We start from the raw sequence: 14,459 nt of genomic DNA, 5'->3' as shown, positions 1-14,459 counted from the left end.
AAAATACAGTCCGGTCCCCCACAAGGTCTGAAGGACAGTGGACTGGCCCATGGCTGAAAAAGGTTGCTGACCCCTGTTCTAGAGATCTGAGACCAGAGGAATCACAGGAATGACTTATGAGCCTCCCCAGAAACTTGCTTTCAAGAGTTGCTCTGCTGCCTCCCCCATTCCCCAGGAATCAGATGGTTCACTAAGTGGGCACCAGAGAGTGGGCTGTTTTATTTTTGGCACCCAGAAGTAAGTTAACTGTTGCTCAGTTTTAGGTGAGAAGTGAAACTTGCATTTCAGCAGGCTCTTTCGGGATATTGCTTTTAAGGATGTATCACTGCTTCAAAACTCTTTTTGCTTTTTCTTTATTTGTAAGCCACTTTGATTGAAATTTAGAAAGGTAGAATAGAAATTCCATTATTTAAAGTAAGCCACTGTGTGCAGATGTAAAAAGAAATGCAGATAGGTCAACAAGAGAATTAGATGACAAAGGACAAATGTGTCATAAGCTTAAGGAGCCAAAAATGTAGAAAAGGCAACCCATGTATTACAGTTAAGATACAGTCCAAATCTTAAGCCGCCAGTCTAGGAAGTTGCAAAGCAGCTAAAATTCCAAATCACATTTCTGGCTTGCTCCATTTAAGGGTGCATTTATTTGCTGTTTACCAATTTAGAAGATGCTGTAATCTGAATTGAGTTTTTCATGTCCTTGTGGAAGTCTGTTGTATCACTCAGAGTGAGTCATTACAGAAAGTGAAAAGGTTTGTTTGTCTTAACCTGTATTTAGTGTTACAGTTCACAGAAGACTGTTTTCTAGGAACACTTCTGGCAAATGGATGCCTGCAGAGGAAAAAAAAACTACATTGGGTTACAAAACAGAATAATGATTTGTGTATTGCAGGTCTCATTTTTAATTTGAGTTTAATTTTTTCTTTTAGATCTAGTTCTGGATATACTTGCTTTGTCTCATAATTTTCCTTGATTAATTTTAAACTAAGATAGGAAGTAAAATTATGTTCAGGACAGGTCAGCGAGAAGCTGACAATACTGGAGGATGCTGTTCACTTCCAGCCATAACTACTGCTAGTCAGGTGAGTGAAACGCTGCATGATAGATAGGCTCTGATAAATGATCCCAGTCTACAGAAAAATGGATGGGAAGAAAGGAGGAAAAGAGGACCAGTTCTTAAAATTACAGTTCAACCACATGGGGTGGAAACCATTAAGGGAATCTGAACGAGGTGAGGGATGTAGGAGAAGCAGAGCCAAAAGGCATCTAGACACCCAGCAGAGCTAATGGAATAGTTGATGAAACTACATGGAATGCTTTCATATTTAGTAACTAGAGAGTTGAGGTTGTTGAGCAGAAGGGAAGTATACTCTGTCCTTCCCCAGAAGACGAAATGGCCATTGAGAAGATCTCCACAGTCAGGGTAAGATCAGCCTGGTCCCATTCATTGGTCAGAGAACAAGCAACTCCAGAGAGCTGCTTCAATATTTGGGGTAGACAGATAAATTATGTTTTGAAATAGAAATGTGGTGAGTAAGAATCTGGGGTGGGTGCCTTCCTGTGCTTGTTTTGGGTGTTAATATCCAGTAAGTGACCTTCAGTTGATTAAATGCATCCTTCAGTGGAATGGGGAGAGAGGCCATTCCATGCAAGTCAGCTCTTGAGGGTTAGGCTTCTTCTTGAAACACCAGAAATAAATTGTCTGTCTCATCTGAGAAGTGATAATGAAATAGCTTTTTGCTATCCTTGTCAATAAGCACCCATCCCACACTATCCAGCTGTTAATTCTTCTTCTTCTTTGGCGATCATTCATAGCCGAGTAAGATGTGTTTCATGAACACAGTCTTAATGTTGTGTCTGTAAGTGGCTGTGGAGGCCAATTCTGGATCCACACATCCTTCCACAGTGAGGACATAGGTTGGTGCAGCACTTTTTTTTATATTGAGCAATAAACCAGGGGTAGGCAACCTAAGGCCCAGGGGCCAGATCCAGCCCAATCACCTCCTCAGTCCACCCTGTGGATGGTCCGGGAATCAGCGTGTTTTTACATGAGTAGATTGTGTCCTTTTATTTAAAATGCAGCTCGGGGTTATTTGTGGGGCATAGGAATTCATTCATTTCTCCCCCCAAAATATAGTCCGGCCCACCACATGGTCTGAGGAACTGTGGACCGGCCCACGGCTGAAAAAGGTTGCTGACCCCTGCAATAGACCAAGCTTTTCCGTAAGTTTCTGTGAAGGTATTTAGGCTGGTTTGGAGGTCATCCTGTGAGTGTGCACACACTACGTTGTCATCAGCATTTTGAAGCTCTGTGGCAGAAGTTATGGTAGCCTTACTCTTTGCTTTCTATTGTTTACTAGCCTGGTCTTCACTGTGAAGAGAGGCAGGGAGAAGAGGGACTTCTTTTATGAGCAAAAAGTAGATTACTTAAAAACGAAAGTTTGCTGCTGCTTTCTTTTTTAATATAGCAGAGAAGTGACCTCCCCCACGGATACCAGAGTTAATGATCTTAGGCATTTGTTGCTTGGGGTTGGGTGGGAGGATTGTGTGCAAAACTGCCTAAATTCAGCCTGTGCAATGGTGATGTTAGGAAAATATATCTTCCTGTGTAAAAGAGACAGGATCCCAGGGTTTACTAGGAACAGATGAACCATGCCCCCCATGGGGATTTCTGTTTTCATTTATGTGGTTCGTTAACCTTAGTTTAATTTTCAGACACAGTGCGCTGGCTTTCATTTGTGGCTCTGAAGGTTCAGAATTCTCCTTATCTACATCTTATCTGGCTGATTAGAAGGTTTCAGTTGTGGATTAATGGTGTGGGAACGATGTCCTAGTTTGAGTTCTTTATAATGAAATGTGGAAGAGAGTTACAGGTGAAAGGAGATGACCTTTTATTTTGTTGAGTGTGTTTGAAATGTTTATCCATCTGACTGGAAAACTCTTTTCAGTTTACCAGAATAATAAAGACAGGCACCACGTAGGAGATCACTTTACTCCAGTAGTTAGGTCATTGGCGCAACTAGCTCAAAATTGTCTGCATTGGGGGTGGGGGCACCAATTCAGTCTGAGGGCTCCATTCTCTCATGGGCAAGCTTCCAGAGGCTGTGCACTTGTGGAGAGCAGGGCGAGAGGTTAAAGTGAGTGGAACAATGGGTGTAGCTTTTTCCTATGCAGAGGTAGGCAACATTGGAGCCATGCAAAAGTCAAGAGGCTTCTGTGCACGCACACAGGATGTCTTCGTTTGGGAAAGCAAGAGGTATTTTCATAGTTCGGGCAAAAGTACTCAGGAAGGGTACAGAGCAGAGCTAGTGAGGGGTTGTAACCTGAGTGGGTCCCAAGAGACCAGTCTGGAGAGCTGCATTTGAGCCTTGAGCCTGCAGTTTCCCACTCTGTGGCTGTCCCAAGTTTACAGACTGGTTTTTCACATTCCTACTGTAGAGATGCTGCAGAATGAATGAACAAGAGACTGTCTGAATGCAAAGCATTACTGTACAGTATTCCTGAGCTATGGTCCTTTCCTAATATACCGGTATTTGCTTAATGCAGGTATTATATTGTTAATAATTTTAACATTGTTTGGATAAAGCTCTTGTTTGTCCTTCAAGGATTTCATGGAGCGTGCTTTCTAGTACAGAGATTTGGGGAGTACCGGTAACTTACCAAATTGTATTGGTTTCCATTACAGTAAACTTACAGTTCAGAAGGTGCTATCCAAGACGGTTCTGGCACAATAAACCAGTTAGTCTCTAAGGTGTTACTATTCAGATGTATTCTATTTTGAGATTGAATAATAGTGATTCATATTTTGGAGTAGGGCTAGGCAGAAAATAGATTGAGATCTACCGTGTTTCTCCTAAAATAAGACACCGTCTTATATTTTTTTTCGCTCAACAAAACACAGTATGGCTTATTTTCAGGGGATGTCTTATTTTAACCGCGTCGCATCGGTACGCTGCATAGCCACGCCTCTCCAGGCTGTTTTAATGGGAGGTACCACGTCACTATGGCTTATTTTCGGGGTATGGCTTATTTTTGGGGAATGGCTTATATTTCGCAAATGCATAGAAATCCTGCTATGGCTTATTTTATGGCTATGTCTTATTTTAGGAGAAACAGGGTAGTACGGTAGATCTTGGGGTGATTTGCAACGTTTTAGCAGCAGCAGCTGCTAAGAGGCTTATAAAAATATAAATTATCCTTCTTTGATAAAGCAAGCATGGAGGAACACCAAGCATTAATATTTGTGTGAATCTTTGTCCAAGGCTTCTGAGCCCAGTTCTGACTTTTGAAACAAATTGTTGAGCTTAGTCAGGTCCTTATTTCTGAGTTTACAGAAGCCCCCCTCCCAGGACTTGATGTTCTGGTTTCAGTTGATGAACCATAAAAGTTCTAGAAAAAACAAAGTACATCCATCAAGTCTGAAGTTTGCTCACCCCGACTTCAGGCTTGATGGATTTAGAAAAACATTTTCATACCTGGGAAATCAAAGTTGGCACAAATAAATACAGTATATAATTTAAATAGCGTTTCTACTCAAAAGTATGCACAGCTGAAATCAGTGGGACTTACTTTCCGTTGTGTGTGTAAGATTCCAGCCTAAATGTCAGTGAAGGAGAGGGAAAAGATGAAAAAGACCATCAGATTGCAGCCATGGGGGGCGGGCACAGCAGTAGTATTATTAAATGTGGCTTGTCTGAGCCTTTGAGTGCCGGAGTTTCACTTTTCAGAGATCTCAGTCCTATTGCATCTCTGTATGAAGTGTAGTGATCGCCGAAGAAAAGAAAGCTGATCGCCGAAGAATTTATACTTTTGAATTCTGGTGCTGGAGGAGACTCTTGAGAGTCCCATGGACTGCAAAAAGATCAAACCTCTCCATTCTGAAGGAAATCAGGCCTGAGTGCTCACTGGAAGGACAGATCCTGAAGCTGAGGCTCCAGTACTTTGGCCACCTCATGAGAAGAGAAGACTCCCTGGAAAAGACCCTGATGTTGGGAAAGATGGAGGGCACAAGGAGAAGGGGACGACAGAGGATGAGATGGTTGGACAGTGCTCTCGAAGCTCCCAACATGAGTTTGGCCAAACTGCGAGAGGCAGTGAAGGATATGCGTGCCTGGCGTGCTCTGGTCCATGGGGTCACGAAGAGTCGGACACGACTGAACGACTGAACAACAACAACAATCAAATGTAGTTGGGAAAGTGATTATTGTTCCAAATTTAAGCACAAACTCATTTGACGGGTGTGAAGTGGTTAACTCAGAAATGTCTCCTTGTGCCATTTACAGATGGGTGGAATTATGTGGATACACATTCTCTGATTTACTTGTGCCATTTTTTAGCATGTGTTCTGATTATTTCCTCTCAAATTCTGTTCACATTTGCTCATGTGAACATGGTTTGAATCAATAATATTGCATAATGCAGCAACTTCTTGTACTGTTTGTTCCTCCACAGTTATCTAAGACTTTTGATAGGTGAAATCATATATATGAATACTACGAAAGCCAGCAATGTGGAAGCAAGTCTGCTTCTTTGAGTTAGCTAGGTCTTACTGTTTTAAGTACGGGTGCTGTTGAGGCACATTCTTGCTCACAAAGCTGTAGTTATTGGGGCTGTGTAGACTGCGTTTCTGCTTGATCACCAGTATTGTATCGTTCTGTGTCTTTTGCAGACCTAGTTGATTTAGCACTCCACAGATAAAATGAAGACCTGGCTTAGCAGTGCTCAGTTCCAGTAACCTAGAGGTCATTTCCAGGGCTATGGAAATCAAATGTTAATAGGCTGACAGAGCTGTCTGCCATATAGGTGTAATGCTAACTCATAAAAGGAGCAGATGCATAGATTAGATGGCTTTAGGACACCCACAAAATGTGCATGTTGTACTTATTCTAATTCTCTCTTCTGTTGATGGTTCTGTTTTACGAGCTGTGCTGAAGAGCCCTCTTGGATGATTATGGTGAAGTTTTTGATATATTGTATGCCAAGATGCGTAGGTCATTTACAGCATAATGAGGGGAGGAAATGCAGTACAGTATGTCCAAAACAATTGCATTGCCCCTGCTCCTCAAAATACTTTCTCCATCCAGGATGGCATGAGAGATATGCTCCCTCCATACCTTTTTTAAATTGACAGTTGAATAGTGGCAAACCATGAATTTCCTAACAGCAGTAATACATAATTATGTTAAATTCACACGTCATCTTCAAGAAGACTTGAAATGCATTTCCTCTCATTAGTTGTACACAATACAATGCAGGAGTGATAGGAGGGCTGTATTTTCTGCCTTCTGACTCCCTGCTCAGAGATGCCTTTGGTACGTGGCTAATAAAAGAAGCTAGGTATTGTTCCAGAAGTCTGGAATCCTCAGGCCGAAGGTGCCTAGCCCTAAGTGGATGCTTTTGAATTCTGGTGCTGGAGGAGACTCTTGAGAGTCCCATGGACTGCAAAAAGATCAAACCTATCCATTCTGAAGGAAATCAGCCCTGAGTGCTCACTGGAAGGATAGATCCTGAAGCTGAGGCTCCAAGACTTTGGCCACCTCATGAGAAGAGAAAACTTCCTGGAAAAGACCCTGATGTTGGGAAAGATGGAGGGCACAAGGAGAAGGGGACGACAGAGGATGAGATGGTTGGACAGTGTTCTCAAAGCTACCAACATGAGTCTGACCAAAGTGCGGGAGGCAGTGGAGGATAGGGGTGCCTGGTGTGCTCTGGTCCATGGGGTCACAAAGAGTCGGACACGACTAAACAACAACAACAGCCACTTCATACATGCATTCTTGACTTATTGGAATTCTTTACGATGTTTGACCCATGATAAAGGCATAGCGAGACAGCTGTCAATGTGGCATTTGAACACAGCAAAGAGTTGTTCTAATAGCAATTGCTTATCTGAAAAGCACTAACAGTATTATAATTAACACCTGCATAGGATAAAACAGTTACTCATCTTAAAGAAGAATAGTGATGATGCAGAAGGTGTGATATTTTTAAGTTTTATTTGACACCATTAGTGTACATAGCGTTTCAGAGAAGCAAAAATAATAATTATCTGAGTAGTTTTGCAGCCTGCTTGATAGATAGCCAGAAAATCATGTATTCTGTGGCCCCAAGAAAATAATGCTCACGCCCTTTCATAGATGGTTGGCATGGTTATAGTTACTTTTGTGTCATATATTTCCAGTTACAAGTGGGTAGCCGTGTTGGTCTGCCATAGTCGAAACAAAATAGAAAATTCTTTCCAGTAGCACCTTAGAGACCAACTGAGTTTTCACAAAGCTCATACCAAGAACAAACTCAGTTGGTCTCTAAGGTGCTACTGGAAAGAATTTTCTATTTTGTTTTGTTTGTGTCATATAGTCTTTGGTTCAGGGCCACTGAATACAGTCATCCCTCTGGTTGCAAACGGGATCTGTTCCGGAGCCCAGTTCGCAACATGAGCAGCGCACAACCTGAATCGCCACTTCTGCACATGTGTGTGACGAGATTTGGCGCATGCGCGAACCGCCGAACCCAGAAGTAACCCTTTCCTGTACTTCCTGGTTTGGTGCGTTCGTAACCCGTGATGAACGCAACACGCAGCATTTGTATTTAGAGTATGACTGCATAGCAACATGCAGGAGAAGAGCTATGATATAACTTGATCCCCCAATGAAGGAATCTTGGAAACAACCACATTTAAAATTTCTTGGATGTTTAATTTTTTGAGGTCACCTCTTGACTGAAGCAAGCTATGGACTGATTCACAACCATTCTCCCCCCCCCCTCTCTTTCTCTGGTTTGGTGTGTGTTATTTTGATTTAAAAGTCTGTAGTCTAGTGAACAATTTTGGATAAGTAATGTTGCTTTTTTACTTGTTTGCAATTCCATAGAAGGTTTGAAAAGCCTGGGTCTAGCTTTTTATTCCTTGTTGCTACGTTAAGTGGGAGGTGGATCTAAGTTATTTGTAGCTAGATACCCCATATTCTGCCTTTACTGTTCAAAGAAAAAGACATCTAGGTGCCTTTTATATTTTACTTATTATAGGAGCAAGGTAAATATTTGGGTTGCTTCTGCATGTTAGATCAGAAAGAGCTTCCATCTGGTTCAACATTCTGCTTCCAACAGTGGCAAACTAGATGCATGCAGGCTGTGGCACAAAGGCAGTAACTCTGTTATGTCACTAGCATTTGCCATTCATTAACATAACAGCATCTGAAAATGGAGGCTCTGTTTAGCTTTAATAGTAGCACTAAATAGACCCTTAAGAAAAAGAATCCTGCTGGATCAGACAGGGGGTCCGTTTATTTCCCACAGTGGCTAACTAGAGGTTTAGAAAATTCACAGAAGGCAGATCTAAGATGGTGACTGTGACCACATTATAGTAATGAACACCATAGTTTTGTTACGGAAATGACATGGGGGGAGCACATCTTTAAAGTTACTTCAATGTTACAAATATTATGCCTGAATGTATCCTTTCGACTTGACAGCTCAGAGAAGATACCTACCTTTATAAATTTGTAGAAAATCCATACTTGAACCATCTCTCCTCATTCCAACGCCATTTTAACCATTAAAGAAAAATGAATTTGGGCTCCACCTCCTTCAATGAACCAAGAAGCAGGAAGTCATGTAGGCAGCAGGAACAGGGCATCCTGCCATAATTCCCCAAGCGTGAGAGCACATACATGGCACCCCACCCAGGGAGTGACCAAAGGGGACACAATAGACTTCTGCAGAAGCAGTTTAGCAAGTCAGGTGTTCTGAAAGCCCATCTCCAGACAAGCCCTGAGGGCAAGGATATATAACGAGTTTTATTGTTCTTTCGGTGATGGGTACTTAAGAGGTATTGGGAAAGGTGTCTGATAAAGTAACCTAATGTTGAACTTGTGTAACCCTTGTATACCCCTCCCATTTGTGACATGCTAGTGATGTAGTGATGATGTATCAATGATGCCTCTCGAAATGTATTCTGGGGGAAAGAGGGAAGTTTTAAAAGAGGATGTCACCCCGTGCTTGGGGTTCTTACTCCTGTGGGGACCTGTTGCGCAACAATAAAGATCATGGTCTACTGACTGCTGTTTTGCTCCAAATTACTTGGCTGGAACTTCCTTCTTTTACTGACCGCATGGACCCGCTGGAGCTGGGCTGTTGAGTAGTCTCTCACCCCGGATTTCCCCCCCCCCCTTAACAGTTTTAACTGTTAATAGCTAGAATTTGGCATCAGTGATTTCATAGGTTGTTGTGCTAACAACATGCAAATGTTTGTTTTTCAGACGACGCCTAGCAGAGCGCCAGTGGGCAATGGAAAGAGCAGCCATTATATGTCGATGGACATGGCTACAGGCTCAGGTTTCTGACTTGGAATATCGTATAAGGCAGCAGACTGATGTTTACAAGCAGCTCCGTGCCAATAAGGTAGGCCAGCTTTCTTCTTTTGAGAAGTATCCCTTTCATTCTCTAACCTCTTATTCAGGAACTATACCAAGGTTTGGATCACAGTTTATTTTGGGAGTTCAGGAGCAGGTTGACTATGATGCAGTTAATGCACACTGTAAGGTAAGGCCCTCACTGTGGTATAATTAGAGCTGCAGGCTGCAGCTGGGCTTTGTGGCTAGCCCTTATTATTTTTTAGCCTGTTGTGAGGTCCAATTCCATCTCAGTTCTTCCTATAACTGTATGATTTTAAAGCAATCAGAATTATGTTTATAACCTGCCAGCTGCAACTGGGCACATGGAATATTTTTACACTGGTGCTGAAGAAGTGGACAACACAGGACATTTAGAAAGCTGTCTGAGCCCCGGTGAAACAAACAGTGGTGGTTATCTGGGTCAGTCTGCTTCTGTCTGGGACCTGATTAAGGGCATTTACTGGCTGCAGCTCTGTTTGCGCTAACAGGCAAAACCACAGGAAGTTTATCTAAAAGCAGATATCCTGCATGCCCCCTACTGCTACCAAACATTTTTGCTTATGGAAGATTTAGAAAGGCAGGAAGGGAAAGATCTTGAGTGAATAAAAATCTTGTCAACTGTGTGCATGTGCATGGCTTAGCAAAATATTAGGGGCACTGCAGCCAAACACCTTTGCAAGTCCCAGTTCCATTTTTGCTATCTTTGATAAATAACAAACAAATATGCAGTAATTCGGTAGTAGTAGCAGTAATAATAGTAACAACAATAATTTTATGCCACTGGGTTTCCTCAAAAAATAGTAAAAGAACAATACAACATCACACACTAAAAACTTCCCTGAATAGGGCTGCCTTTCAGATGTCTTAAAAATCACACATGTGAATAATATCCTTTTTTTTTCTTTAGGGCCCTGTTGTCTTGGGTGATCTCCAGCATGAGGATGTGATGAGACAACAGAGTCGTCTAGGTTCTGCAGCTGTGGTGAACTCCAGGAAAAATAAAATACTGCCGCCACCCTCCTCCCACCTGAAGGTGCCTACCGGGGACAGGCAGTGTGACTTGTCTCCCTGTATCCCTTCCTACCTCCTGCAGAATGCAGAGAAACAGGTCAGTGTATAAACTGTGGCAGTAGACTCCTTTTGTCCACTGGTATTGCTTAACAATGTGTGTTCCAGTCTTTAACATCTGCATTGCCTTGGATTGAGGCTTGAAATAACTCATGCGCTTGATTGATGGGTGTCTAGAAATGTAATGCGGGTTTTTAAAAAAAATATTCTGTAGCTGTACAGGGTGAGTATAAGTGACTAAATTGGTGCTGGTTTCTAATTAAAGCAGGATTTGGATTTCCACCCCACACCTGCATTAGAGAAATTGCTAAAAAGTCTTGGTGGATACTGTATTCACAAACAACTCTTCATTCATCTGGCCTTCCTTTTACCAGATATTTCCCAGATAAAACAGAAATGGAATCTTAAGTTTTATTTGTGATATAGTCCCCTGGGAGTGTTCTAGAAAGGGCTTACATGAGTGAGGCTCCTGGGAAAGTTTGCTCTTGACCTTGGAGGAGGCAGATGTAAAATTTGTGTTCTTGGTGGAGGGGCTGCATAGAGTTCTTGTGGGGGGTCTGCTTGTCTTGTTAAATACAATAAAAGGATATAATTATAAATGAGTTCTGTACAAACAGTGATAGATTTCATCTTAAGATGCTTTCACCCAGTGGCATCTTTTAAACAGATTTTATACCTTTACAAAGTGTGTAAAGTCCCTGCCGCTTTTGCAATAATGTGGTTTTTACAAGCAGCGAAACGAAGGCTGAGTAACTTGTCCCAGGACAACTGATAAATAGGAGACTGAACTGGGGTTTGAACTAAGAAGTAACAGTTCTCCCAATAACTTACACTGTTCTTTCCATATTAGTTTTCTGGAGAATGGTAGGTATTCTCTTATACCTCCTGAGCACATGATGTCCAGAGTTTACTTCATTTCTTCTGAGACATCTTTTGATAGTCTCTGATTTTCACCATGTGCTCATTTTTCATTTGGATTTCTCAGCTGCAGTGCCTGATGGCTTTAGGGATCCTGGTAATTCTTTTTGTCTAATTGCCTTTCTTGTTCTTGTCCTGCAAACTTCCAGTTCTTTCTCATTCATCCTGCCATATCTTGCACTTATACCTAGAATTATTTATGCTTGATGGCTTTTCTCTAAACAAAAATGTATTTCTCCTACCTGTAACTTTCTCCTTTCAAGTTACCTTGTTACTGATTATCCATCAGGAGTTGAGAAAGGTAGCTTTATTTGTCATTTCAGGTGGTAGGTCTAATATGATACATAATGAATTCCTGTTCACAAGTTAAGATAGAATGAATTGATCCTGGTAACTGAGCAATTGGGAGTAAAATGCTTGATTTGCACAGCCCTCTGTAAACCTAGTTGTCTGTAGTGAGACCTTCTTCTGAGCACATACTGCTATGTGAAATAGTGAGAGTTTTTCCATAGTTTTGTGGAAGCTGTTCGCATGACTGAAACATGTCTCCATGCATTGGCAGTGGCTGTCATGGTGGTTTGCTTCTTAAAGAACAAGTCTTGTCAAGCAATGGGTGGGAATATTCCAAGAAGAAATGAAGAGGTCTTCTGCTCCATTTCTCATGGAAAAAGTGGTTCAGGAGTAGTGGGGGTCTGTCACACTGATGCTGAGACTTTATGTTGAATTGAGTCTCATGCAGATGATTCCTTGAAGTGATTCCAAATTCCTGGCTGGCTGTTAACAAATTCTCCCAGTGATGAGGAATCTCTGTGGATTTCCCAGAGCGATCATCTAATCTTAATTTCACTGATATGTTGATAAATGTATTCTAAAGAGCCATTCTTTGAGATTTCATCTTAAGATGCTTTCACCCAGTGGCATCTTTTAAACAGATTTTATACCTTTACAAAGTGTGTAAAGTCCCTGCCGCTTTTGCAATAATGTGGTTTTTACAAGCAGCGAAACGAAGGCTGAGTAACTTGTCCCAGGACAACTGATAAATAGGAGACTGAACTGGGGTTTGAACTAAGAAGTAACAGTTCTCCCAATAACTTACACTGTTCTTTCCATATTAGTTTTCTGGAGAATGGTAGGTATTCTCTTATACCTCCTGAGCACATGATGTCCAGAGTTTACTTCATTTCTTCTGAGACATCTTTTGATAGTCTCTGATTTTCACCATGTGCTCATTTTTCATTTGGATTTCTCAGCTGCAGTGCCTGATGGCTTTAGGGATCCTGGTAATTCTTTTTGTCTAATTGCCTTTCTTGTTCTTGTCCTGCAAACTTCCAGTTCTTTCTCATTCATCCTGCCATATCTTGCACTTATACCTAGAATTATTTATGCTTGATGGCTTTTCTCTAAACAAAAATGTATTTCTCCTACCTGTAACTTTCTCCTTTCAAGTTACCTTGTTACTGATTATCCATCAGGAGTTGAGAAAGGTAGCTTTATTTGTCATTTCAGGTGGTAGGTCTAATATGATACATAATGAATTCCTGTTCACAAGTTAAGATAGAATGAATTGATCCTGGTAACTGAGCAATTGGGAGTAAAATGCTTGATTTGCACAGCCCTCTGTAAACCTAGTTGTCTGTAGTGAGACCTTCTTCTGAGCACATACTGCTATGTGAAATAGTGAGAGTTTTTCCATAGTTTTGTGGAAGCTGTTCGCATGACTGAAACATGTCTCCATGCATTGGCAGTGGCTGTCATGGTGGTTTGCTTCTTAAAGAACAAGTCTTGTCAAGCAATGGGTGGGAATATTCCAAGAAGAAATGAAGAGGTCTTCTGCTCCATTTCTCATGGAAAAAGTGGTTCAGGAGTAGTGGGGGTCTGTCACACTGATGCTGAGACTTTATGTTGAATTGAGTCTCATGCAGATGATTCCTTGAAGTGATTCCAAATTCCTGGCTGGCTGTTAACAAATTCTCCCAGTGATGAGGAATCTCTGTGGATTTCCCAGAGCGATCATCTAATCTTAATTTCACTGATATGTTGATAAATGTATTCTAAAGAGCCATTCTTTGGGGCCTGTTTGAACTTAACATGCTGTTCCCACAGGGCAGAGTGAGGGTTTTTATTGTTCAGGCTTCGTATACAATATGCTTTTACTACTCATTGTTGTGTCTTTCGGCTTTGGTTTTAAGGAGGAGTCTCCTCTCCTGATGGGGTGGGAGGGTAAACTGAAGAATGCATGTCAGCCCTGGGAAACAGATGCTGGAAATTCTGTCCTGGCTGATTTGCTGGCATTTGAACTGTCACCAGACACACTCTTTCCCTTTTCTCTTCTTCCCTCCCTCCCTTCCGTTTGCTCCTGAATTCATGTTTTTCTCTGCAAAATTACATACCAATCCTGTGCATGGCTACTTAGAAGTAAGTTCTGTTATTTCAGCTTAGCTTACTTGCAAATATGGTTGCCTAAAAAGTAAAAACAGATAAACAACACTCAGGATGCCAAATTCAGGGGTGCAGCAAATGCCTGGAGGCACAGAAACACATGGCCCTGATTACAGCTTTCCTGTAATATTCAGTGAGGTTTATGTGTTTCCTGTTAAGTGACTGTTTGTGCATCTTCCCTAAGCTTCCTGTTAATGAATAGCTTAGCTGCCTTCTTAAGTGAAGGTAGCAAATCTGAAGTTGGGACTACCTGGTGTTGAAAGTGACCTGATTTTAAATATTCTTTGAGATAAATTTTGGCATAACATTTATGGCAGGTGTGTGGGGTTCGTTGTTTGTTTCAGAGTCTCATTCTCAAAGAGTTTACAAAGTAGTATGTTGGAAATTACCAAATATGTTAAGCACCATCATGATGAGAGCTGAAATCTTGAGAAGTTTCTTAAAATGTTAGGTGCAGTTCCTGCATCATAGGATTGTAGCTGTAGAGGATAATTGGATTACTTCCCTCTTTACTGGCATTTTTTGTTGAGATCTAATCATTAATGAGAGGAAGGAAATGCTCAGGTCTTATTTTTAGTTTGTGGATGAAATTTAAAAGCAGCTTTTAATGTTTAAATTGGAGCCTGAAGGTGTATTCATGGATCTTTC

At 41.5% G+C, this 14,459-nt stretch overlaps 1 protein-coding gene across 2 annotated transcripts in view; it reads left to right on the top strand.

Moving 5' to 3' along the window:
• LOC117055504 (KAT8 regulatory NSL complex subunit 1-like) overlaps window positions 1-14,459 on the top strand; it is a 40,135-nt gene that overhangs the window by 5,450 nt on the left and 20,226 nt on the right. For both annotated transcript variants that reach the window (XM_033165048.1, XM_033165047.1), the window contains exons 2-3: window positions 9,252-9,393; window positions 10,294-10,494. In XM_033165048.1, coding sequence (XP_033020939.1) covers window positions 9,252-9,393; window positions 10,294-10,494 — 343 coding nt within the window. The remainder of the gene's footprint in view (window positions 1-9,251; window positions 9,394-10,293; window positions 10,495-14,459) is intronic.

Source organism: Lacerta agilis, chromosome 12 (assembly GCF_009819535.1).
Source record: "Lacerta agilis isolate rLacAgi1 chromosome 12, rLacAgi1.pri, whole genome shotgun sequence".
Taxonomy (NCBI): domain Eukaryota; kingdom Metazoa; phylum Chordata; class Lepidosauria; order Squamata; family Lacertidae; genus Lacerta; species Lacerta agilis.
This window is presented reverse-complemented; position numbering and strand designations above follow the sequence as displayed.